The 10,965-nt window shown below is 30.8% G+C and overlaps 1 protein-coding gene across 2 annotated transcripts; it reads left to right on the top strand.

Annotated features, from left to right (window-relative positions):
• Positions 1 to 275: 275 nt before the first annotated feature.
• On the top strand, positions 276 to 10,188 carry LOC109163606 (probable peroxygenase 5). Of its 2 annotated transcripts, none has more exons than XM_019312445.1 (7): positions 276 to 362; positions 472 to 576; positions 755 to 840; positions 7,634 to 7,728; positions 7,887 to 8,012; positions 9,733 to 9,808; positions 10,008 to 10,188. In XM_019312445.1, exons 1-7 carry the CDS (start codon positions 332 to 334, stop codon positions 10,047 to 10,049), a joined length of 561 nt encoding a protein of 186 aa, XP_019167990.1. In that variant the 5' UTR covers positions 276 to 331; the 3' UTR covers positions 10,050 to 10,188. The 2 variants fall into 2 exon arrangements, with proteins under 2 accessions (XP_019167990.1, XP_019167926.1); XM_019312381.1 differs by having other exon boundaries at positions 9,733 to 9,876.
• The last annotated feature ends 777 nt before the right edge of the window (positions 10,189 to 10,965 follow it).

Here is a 10,965-nt window from a genome sequence, read left to right as displayed (position 1 = left end):
TATGATGATGGTGCCACTAAAGTCAAATCCATAACCGCAATAAGCAAATGCAGAATAGTACGTATACCAAATTCCGAATTTAAGTCCATGCATAATCTAAATAATCAAACTATATTTGGCATTTTTTCAAATGTGTGCGCCTCAACTTTATTAAGTGAAAGTTATTCCTTTGACTTTTACAACACAATTTGGAAAAAATATAAAAAAAATAAAAAAAAACCTTTACAATGCATGCGTATAAAACCACATACATCCCGATGAATCCCAACAAGTCTAAAAAACATCCTAAGAACTCTAGAAAATAAAACAATTAGAAGTCCAACTTTATATTATGGCTTCATTAAGCAGTACTAAACAAGTTGGTAAGCAATTCTATAGTTTTCCGATTCCCATTCATCCTTTATTCTGATTATTATTTTTATTGTATTTGGTGTTTGGGTTATACTCAAGAATGGGAATGGAATATTGCAGGAAAGGGAATGGAAAATGGTAGTGAGCCAACGCCTTTGGAAAAGCATGTCATGTTCTTTGATACCAACCATGACGGCATCATTTATCCCTGGGAAACTTATCGAGGTTGATTTCACTTTTTATCGAAATGCATTCCTTTCATTCTTTTCTTAACCAACAAGGTGTTTTTTTTTTTTTCGATCTTTATCTATTTGTTCAAATATTTCCCCATCAACATTACTTTCTTAATTTTCTATACTTTTATTTTTATTTAATTCAAGTTTATTTTCATTTAATTATTTAGGTTTTCGAAGAATTGGAAGTGGATTTCTCCTCTCAGTTGGTATTACCATTTTCGTACACGTTTTACTCAGTTCCAAAACTAGACCAGTAAGTTTATCACTCTTCACTCAATTCACATGGGCATATGTCCATATATATATATATATATATATATATATATATATATATATATATATATATATATATATATATATATATATATATATATATATATGAAAAAAAAAAGGAGGATGGGTCGTTATATTACAAATTTTAAAAGTTTGTAATAATTATGGAAATGACTTCACTTCTTATGTACTTGATTTACTGTCCATCAGATCGTGTAGATCGATGGTTTGAATTTGTCCACAGGTTCTCACCTGTGAGGGGTTCTCATATGAACCGTATTATATAAAGGGTCCCGTTCAGGTGAAAATATCTCGTAATGTGAGGACGGGAGGACTAATCTAGATCGTACCATCAAATCATAATTATGTACGACTGAGATTAAAAGGAACAATGATTGTAGCATATTTTAACCAACAAATACCCGGAGTATTCCGGGGTTATCGATCTACAGGTAAGGGTATTAAATACTAGCTACTAATTCATTCATGTGAAGCTATTCCTACCATTAATAAGGGGTAATTTGCTACAAACATGTAAACAAAAGGAGTAAAATAAGGCAAGCGAATTTGAGGAATTAAAGAGAATAAAGAGCTGGATTTTTGGGGGTCAAAGTGTTTAATCACCTATTGCCAACTTAAAGTGAAACAATTAATTGGGTTAAATCGAGTGTGGAAGATTGCATTAAAATACAAAATAATTAAATCCCATAATTCCAACCCGCAACAAGACAAGTGAAACATACTCACTCCCATGAGATAGTGACAATAACCATTCAAGAATAAGCAATTTAGATAATCCCTTAACAAATATGCCCTCTCTCAAAGTGCAATAGTCAAATGCAATTGTGGGTGCCCTAATTTATATCCTAACTCTGATCAAGACACAAATATAGCAATGAAACAAGTAATTTAGGCCTTTAATTATAAGCATCAACAATATAGAATACAATTGCAACACAAGATATAAAATCCAAATATATATTTCATTAAGGAAATTAAGAACAAGACATATAGATTCATAGACACTTTTATACCCAAAAATCCCAAAGAAAAGCTTAGCCAATCATGGCTAACATAGTTTCAACAACAATAATATCAAGGAAGATACAAATAAACTTAAAGTAAAGAAGAGAGGAAGAGATTCTCCCAAATATGTCTTCCAAGCTCCTTTCTTTCAACTTGTTGGTAGCTTTTGATCTTCCAATCTTCCTTTCAAAGCTTTTGCAATGATTCTTCTTCTTCTAAGGTGTGGCCTGTGGGGATCCCTCCTTCTTCCTTTGGAGTGTAAAGAATCACCCCTTTTCACTCAATTTGTATTCCCAAACCGCAGCCCCCCAACTTAGGGTTGAGAGAAAATGATGCTATATATAGTGGGATGGAGAATGGAGGTCAAAAACAGGGCCGGCCCTGGGGCAAGGGCAGGCTGGGCCCTTGCCCAGGGCCCATTCTTGGAGGGGGCCCATCCTACCCCCTATGTATCAATCATTATTGTGTGGACCATATTTTGTCTACTGTAAAATAATGTACATTCAATACAAAAATAATGTACATTCAATACAAAAATAATGTACATTGTATTTCGGAGATGTACATTATTTTTGTTCTGAGTGTACATTATATTGTATAATGTATATTCAGTACAAAAATAATGTACATTTAGTATATTAAAAATGTATTTTTTGTTATGGTCCACATAACATTGTGTGGACCATAATTTGGACTGTATAAATCATATGTTTTAATTAAAGGTAGATTAGCGTGGTTGGTATTATACTTGGATCATAATTCTTCCCTAAATTAGAAGGCAAGTGTTCGAATCCTTATTTGCGCATTTTGGAAACAAAGTCCCTCAACTCTACTTTTTTGCTTACTTTGTAGTGTATTTTAAAAAAAAAATTACTGAAATTCCTCAACTCTTTTTTTTTTTTTTTTTTTTTTTTTTTTTTTTTTTTTTTTTGCTTATTTTCTAATGTAATTTTTTTTAAATTAAGTTTAATTTTGATTTTTTTGTGTTTAATAGTATTTTTAATATAGTTTATAAATATATAAATTTTTATATACTAATACTAAATATCTTATGAAAATTTGAATTAAAGATAACGAAAGTTCCTCCATAGTCAACAATTTTTATTTTTTATTTTAAATGCAAGGGTGTTTCTGGGAAAGGAAAACATTTCCCCAAAATGCTAAGTGCAAACGTTGCAAATCACAGTGTTTGCATTTTCAATGGTTTGGAGCAAACTGTTACTCAAAACTACTAAATTAGGTATGAAAGATATATTAATTAGGGCCTATTTTTTTCGTCATGCCCCGGGCCTATAAAATGATAGGATCGGCCCTGGTCAAAAAACACAATTTTCGCAGAAAAAATTCGCAGATCTAGAGCTCTCGACGCGTCGATTCATTAAGGCACAAAAATCTTGGTCATTCTGCCTCTTCTCGACGTGTCGAGAATCTCGATATGACGTAGGTTCAGTTTGTGGGCAGAATCAAACCCTAATCTTTTAAATTACTCTAACCAACTATATAAATACAAGTATTAATTAATACGACTATTTGTAACTTTATATAAATATATTAATATATTTATAAAGTAAATATAAAGTTTATTTATTACATTAACTCTATAAAATTACAAAAAATTATAAACTTTATATTAAAAATGTTAGTTTTCTATACTAAAAGTCTTATGTATATAATATTCATATGTAATATAGTATTAATTAAAAGAAAAAAATCATTATTTTTTATTGACTATCAGTGAACGAATTGATACCATTGAATTAATAAAAATTTACGTGATAATCAAATAAAAAAATTAATACAATAATAGTATGTGTATTTTTTTAGGACACTTAAAAAATTATTAGTTGTATTTGAAATTGTATTAAAAAACTATTACTTATATTTACATACTAGTATTTGTCCCGTGCGATGCACGAACAAAAATTTATAAGTATTGTTGTAATGTTATGATACAAAGCAGGATTAGTTTTATTAAAAATTTAAGTATAGTTATACAATGTAATATTTAAATGTTAAAGACAATACATGCATTCATATTGCTAATCTCATTTGCAATAATGATCTTACAAAGTTAAATGGGCAGAGAAAGACCCGGACCACCTCGTGGTTTACACACACAAAAATAAAAATAAAAATAAAAATCTTACAAATCTATTAATATGCATTATGCAGTCACACTTAGATGGGAAAATATTTTCCCTACTTGATTTTACTTTACCTAACTTTCTTTGTAAATTATTAAAAAACTAATTAAAATTACAAACTATTAAAAAGTTAGTACGTGTGTGTCTGTCTATATATATATATATATATATATATATATATATACTAACTTAATAAAAAATAAAAGTTTTAATATAACAAATGTTGGGCCAATATATAATTACATTTTTTTTTGCTTTATTATATATATAAAGATTTATGGGCCAAACCTATCCCATTGCCGCAACCTATTTTTCCAAAGCCCATTCACAATTTTGGAGGGAAAGCTAGTTTTGAAGGGAAATCTAGGATTCTGTTTTATTATATATAAAGATTTAATACTTAACACTTCATTTTGAGTAAATAAATTTATTATCATAAACTTAAAATTTTACATTCCAAACATATATTATATATAATCACACATGACATTTATTCAACAAGTTCAGTGTGTATGGTTGGTAAAGACTCTAGTTCTTTACTAGTAGGTTTAGGGTTTGAGCATTAATACATATGAATAATTAAAAAATTTTTAATGTAATATAATTAATTATTTAATTAATACAAAACAGGCTGGCCAGTTTACCCGCAAGTCTGTGCTTAGCCGGGTTGGGCCAAAAATCTCAATCCAGATTCGAACCGGGTTGGGTCGAGCCTAGCCTGTTTCTTCCCCAACTCGTGACGGGCCAGCCTGTATGGGTCGGGCTGGCCCGTTTTGACAACTCTAATTCACATACAGTATGTCGTGCATTCCTATACCGAATATCATGCATAGATAACTCTCTGGTTATGCATTCAAGCGTAGCCAAAAATGCAATGGACATCTCAATGTCGTATGATGCAGTGCACTAATGGACGGATACTCAAAAGAACGTGCAAGTGACATTTTCGTAAATAATTGAACATCGAAGTGCAAGTAAATGTACTACAAGTACAAATAAAATGAATAAAAGACATTTTTGGTCCTAGACTTATAGTGACACAAACAATTTTAGTCCTTTATAAAAAAAAATAAGACAATTTGTGGACACTCTTATTGTGACGAGGACAATTTTGGTCCACCGTCACTCTTCCCGTTAAATGCTCCGTTTGAGAGGGGGTATTTGCGTTTTTTCATCACTCCTCCTTCCTCCCAGAGTACGTAATGATACAGGGACCAAATTAGGGCACAAACAGACAAAAATATGTAATGATACAAAATGAGCAATCATATTCTGTAATTAGCAAAGACAGTCACTAATACCAGAGAAATAAATCCAAATAAACCAATTATGGGGATCAAAACTAATCTTAAATTATCAACACATCTGGAAGGCTGGAAAATCGACAATAATGAATAAGATTTAGGGAAATTATGGCACAAAATGAAAAAAATCTGGAAGACTGCAATTCTGGAAATAAAATAGAAGCACAACTAAGATTTATGGAAATTAGTGCACAAACAGAATTAGGGCACAAACAGTCTGAACATAAGCACAACTACACACACAATTGCACAAAAAAAGGGCATATTTGATTGGGATTTATCAATTAAGATTTAGGGAAATTCTCAAATTATGGCAAACTAATTAAGATTTAAGAGAATAGAAAGAGGGTGCGAAGTACGAACAAGTGAACAACAAACCTGAGGCTTGAGTAATCTCATTATCTAAGCAGCTCAGCAGCGAGCCAGGGTGCAGAACGAAACTGCGCAGCCAGCAATGATGGCAGAATTGCGGAACGCAACGGAAGACTGGAGTCGCCGACTGGCGAGCAGCGGAGCTTGAAGTTGAGGACAACCGGAGCCGGCGAATGGCGACTCGTAGAGCTTGAGGTTGAGGACGACCGGAAGGCGGAGCGTAGGGTGCAGAGCATGAAAACCTAATTTTTGGGGCTAAAACTTCGTATGACCAGCTCTAGTTTCAGAGCTTGAGAAAACAGTGGAATGGTCTTGGAAGAAGGAGGTATGATGAAAAGACGCAAATACCCCCTCCCAAACGAAACATCTAACGGAAAGAGTGACGGAGGACTAAAATTTTCCATGTCACAATAAGAGTGTCCACAAATTGTCTGATTTTTTAATGAAGGACCAAAATTGTCCATGTCACTATAAATTTAGGACCAAAAATGTCTTTTACTCAAATAAAATTTACACTGAGCATCAATTCGTACCACAACAGTGTCACAACATTATTTCATTATGGAATGGTTAATGGGATGGGATAATGAAGGGTTTGTATTCCATTCCCCTCTCTCTCTCTCTCTCTCTCTCTCTCTCTCTCTATATATATATATATATATATATATATATATATATATATATATAGAATTGTACTCGGGTGCGAATGAAGCGCCCAGGAGGGAATATGCGAACGAATCAGCGCGTGACACGTGTCCAGATCTAATGGATTAAAAAAAACGCGGTGGTATTTTCGTAAATAATCGAACATCGAAGTGCAAGTAAAATGTATTATAAGTGCAAGTAAAATGTACACTGAGCATTAATACTAAGTGCACCTATAGTTATAAGTAGATGCACCTTAGTTATATGTAGTTGCACCTATAGTTATAAGTAGTTGCACCTAGTTACATGAATGTTTGTGAGTGGTTTTCAGAGGTAATAGTGCCCACTGAACTCAGATCAATGAATGTTAACAAGGCAAAATTACATGCATTTGCAGGTGAAAGTAGGTGCACCTATAGTTATAAGTAGTTGCACCTATAGTTATAAGTAGTTGCACATAGGTTCATGAATGTTTGCGAGTTGTTTTCAGGGATATTACTACCCGCTGAACTCAGATCAATGAGTGTTAACAAGGTAAAATTGCATGCACTTGCAGGTGAAAGTAGGTGCACTTGTAGGTGAAAGTAGGTGCCTCGATCAATGAATGCAGTAAAAAACTACATGCACTTGCAGGCGAAAGTAGGTGCACTTATAGGTGAAAGTAGGTGCACTTGTAAGTGATTTTACTTGCAGTTCGATGTTCAATTATTTACGAAAATGCCACCGCTTTTTATTTTTTTTAATCCATTAGATCTGGACACGTGTCGCGCGCTGATTCATTCACATATTCCCTCCTGGGCACTTATTCGCACCAGAGTGCATCTCTCTCTCTCTCTCTCTCTCTATATATATATATATATATATATATATATATATATATATATATGTATGTATTAGCAGGTTCCAATAAGAACATGCTCTAGGATAAAAAATGTTGATTAATAATTTAATATACACAGATATATAGGGGCCATTTCTATTGAGAACATGCTTTAAGGTAAACAATGTGAATTCATCTCATTCGTCATTCTAGAATGATAAAATGCTGAAAATTAGAAAAAAAAAAAAAGAGACAAATATATGTGTCTAATAGTGGACAAATTAAATAGGAAAAAGTCAAATATTGATAGGTTGTTTAATGTTTAGTACTTTCGGTGCCCTTATTTATTTATTTTTTTATATTGTACATGAACGGTAAAACTAATATAGATACCATATAGTAGTTTTATTAATGAATTACTTACCAACCATCCTAAACTATTCAATTGATTTATTCCTGCAGGGAAAATGGCCTTCTCCTCTCTTCCCCATTGTGATTAATAACATTAAACTTGGCAAGCACGGTAGTGATACTGGTGCATATGATAGCGAGGGAAAGTGTGTTTTCTTTCTGTCGTGCTTGTTTAATTTTGTTAATTCCTTTAGATTATAACTTCTATTACTTTTTACTTTTAGCATACTCTAATCATTTTTATGCATGAATTTTTATTTTTATTTTCACTACTCTAATCACACTTAACTTGCCTGGATGAAAGGTTTGTTCCATCAAAATTTGAAGAAATTTTCAACAAACATGCACGAATTGACCCCAACGCCTTAACGTGTGCGGAAGTGAACGAATTACTTCGAGATGACAGAGAACCTAAAAACTATCTTGGATGGTACGTAATGTTTCACTTCCTTTTTATGTTTTAAAACGTATTTTGACACTCCTGTTTCAAGAGTATTACTCCGTATAATATATACAAAGTACTAATTTTATTCCCAAAAGCATACATTTTCACTATGTTCCTTGCATTATTTTAATGGAATAAAAGGAAGATAAATAGTAGAAGAGGAAAAACTATATTAAAGCATCCTTTATATAAAAACAATGATCAATATTAAGACCTCAAAAAGTAAATTAAGCATGCTTACTGCAATCCTCTTTAAAACCTAGGAAAAAGCTGGCCGCCTATTTAGTAACATAATTAGCTTATCAGCTAATTTTATCTTATTTGACTACTATTAGTTGTTTGATTGGATTAAACAATCAATATGAATATTTGATTATGCCCTGTTTGGTAAAACAGTTAGCCTATAAGTCAATTTTGGCTTATTTGACCACTATTAGTTGTTTGACTTTGTTTAAAAGTCAATATAAGTGTTCGGTTAATTATCTTTTTGTAGTTCAAAAAGCTACTCAAAGCAACTTTTTCAATTAGTTTTTTGAGAAAAGAAATTATACCAAACAACTATCAACTAACGGCTAATTTACCAAACACCTTTCTACAATCAGCTAATGTTATCAACTAGTTATACTTTCTAATTAACCCAATCAGCTAACAGCTAACAACTATCAACTAACAGTCATTTACCAAATAAGGGCATTCATATAACAACTATTACCCTCTAATTAGTTTTTTTGTAACAACTTATTGTTTCAAAATGCTAAAATTCAAAAAGCTATTCAAAGTAGTTTTTTCGATAAGCTTTTTGAGAATATCATTTTAATGTAATCAGCTGTTATAGCTAACAGTTAATTTACCAAATACTTTTCTACAATCAGCTAGTGATATCAACTAATCAAACTTACAAATTAACTCAATCAGCTAACAGCTATTTACCAAACACCTAAGCATTTTCATTTCTTTTTATATATGAAGTATTAAAATAAATGTACATTAATTTGATATTTAGGATTTACAAGTGCCCTTACCTGAGAAAAAAAATAATCCAAATATGATTTTTTTTTTTTTTTTTTTTGGTGCATTTCAAACGGTGATGGTAAAAGTCAGAACAAACAACTTTTCATTATTAAGATCTAAAATTAAATGTAGTATTAATGTATAATTGATTCTTGAGCTAAACGAGTTTGAAAAATTAAGTATTTTGGACTGAAAGAATTTGAGAAAGTACTTTAACTAGTTCATATCAAAACCGCATTTTTTGTTCATAACATGTAAATATCACCATGTCTTCAAAAAAAAAAAAAAAAAAAAAACATGTAAATATCACCAAGAGCTAGCTTAGGTGCTTAAATCTCAACTCCCAAGAGGCCCCTCTACCTGTTTTGAAGTGCCTATATATGTATGTAAAACGGGAGAACTATGATAGGGAAAGATAGCTAGTGAAGCCATTTAATTAAATTCCATAGTTAACCCCCATTTCAATGGTTTGAAGATAGAGTTAACGGTATGGGATCTTGGCAGAATAATCACTTTAGTAACAATTAATGGACTAGATGTAGATGCACACATAATTTAAGAATTGAGTCCACTATTAGCAAGTGTCAATTCTCACACCTTTATTAGCAAAAAGTTATTATTACATTTAATTTATATTAAGTTTTGAGTTCTTGTCGGAGAGTTTACTAAGAAAATCAAGATTATATATTTGCAGGATTGGTGCGATATCTGAGTGGAAAGTTTTGTATCTACTTGCCAAAGACGATAAAGGAATGCTCCCCAAAGATAAAGTAAGAGGTGTTTATGATGGAAGCCTATTTGAACAAATGGCGAAGGACCACGCTTCAAAGCATAAATAGTAATTAATTAATATCCCCTTTCCCCTTCCCAATCACTACAATATATATTTATTTAAATTTATGGAAAAATTGAAAATTTTGATCTCTCAATTATGTATTTTAATTCATTTTTTTTAATATACTATTTCAGAGTGAAGTCTATCACATAAAAAGGACTCCCCAGTCCCCATAATGATTGGTGATGCTATAGTAAATGCTGGCGTACCTTTTACAATGTATAAATTCAAAGCATGATTATGTAATTTTATGTGTAATGTAATACAAACTCTTTAAAGTACAAAATTAAATAACATATGAAATAAATGATTGCATTTGCATTTAAATGGTTGCTTTTATACTTTAATATCAAATATATATATATATATATATATATATATATATATATATATATATATATATATATATATATATATATATATATATATATATATATATATATATATATATATATATTAGTTTTTTACGCGCATTTCGCGATTGGGATAATGTCCAATGTTTTTTTTTTAAAAAATAAGTACTTTAAAGTATATCAAGGCAAGACTATATTGGAATTGTTCATGCATAGATAATTGAATGTTAAATTTGCGTATTTAAATATGCAGCGCAATTCTAAGTTTACAAATGGAAGATAATATAGTCAAAATTGATTATAATTGTCAATAAAATAATTGTATAGGTATGGTTGAAACCAAATACGGGACATAAGGGAGAGCAAATAAAAATTAGGGCATGTTGAAGAGCTAATTGTTGATTGCCAAACAAGGACATTGCGAGATAGTTTTCCACTTTAATTTGTTGTGTGATTTGAATACTACTCTTTTTGTCCATAAATCCCGAAGTAGTTAATATGATTGGCTTAATTATATTTTTTTATATTTTTTTTAAAAATTATTATTATTATTATTATTATTATTATTATTATTATTATTATTATTATTATTATTATTATTATTATTATTATTAAATTATAAATATATGTATACCTTAGGTCATTTTACATGTTAATACAAACGGCTAATTTTTTCAAATATTTTTTTACCAACCGTTGATATAATTTGCTGGTCAAATTCAATAATATAATCCGCTAA

The sequence above is a fragment of the Ipomoea nil genome, unplaced genomic scaffold (genome assembly GCF_001879475.1).
Source record: "Ipomoea nil cultivar Tokyo-kokei standard unplaced genomic scaffold, Asagao_1.1 scaffold0117, whole genome shotgun sequence".
NCBI lineage: Eukaryota > Viridiplantae > Streptophyta > Magnoliopsida > Solanales > Convolvulaceae > Ipomoea > Ipomoea nil.
Note: the sequence above shows the minus strand (reverse complement) of the source record. Positions and strands in the feature narration are given on the sequence as shown.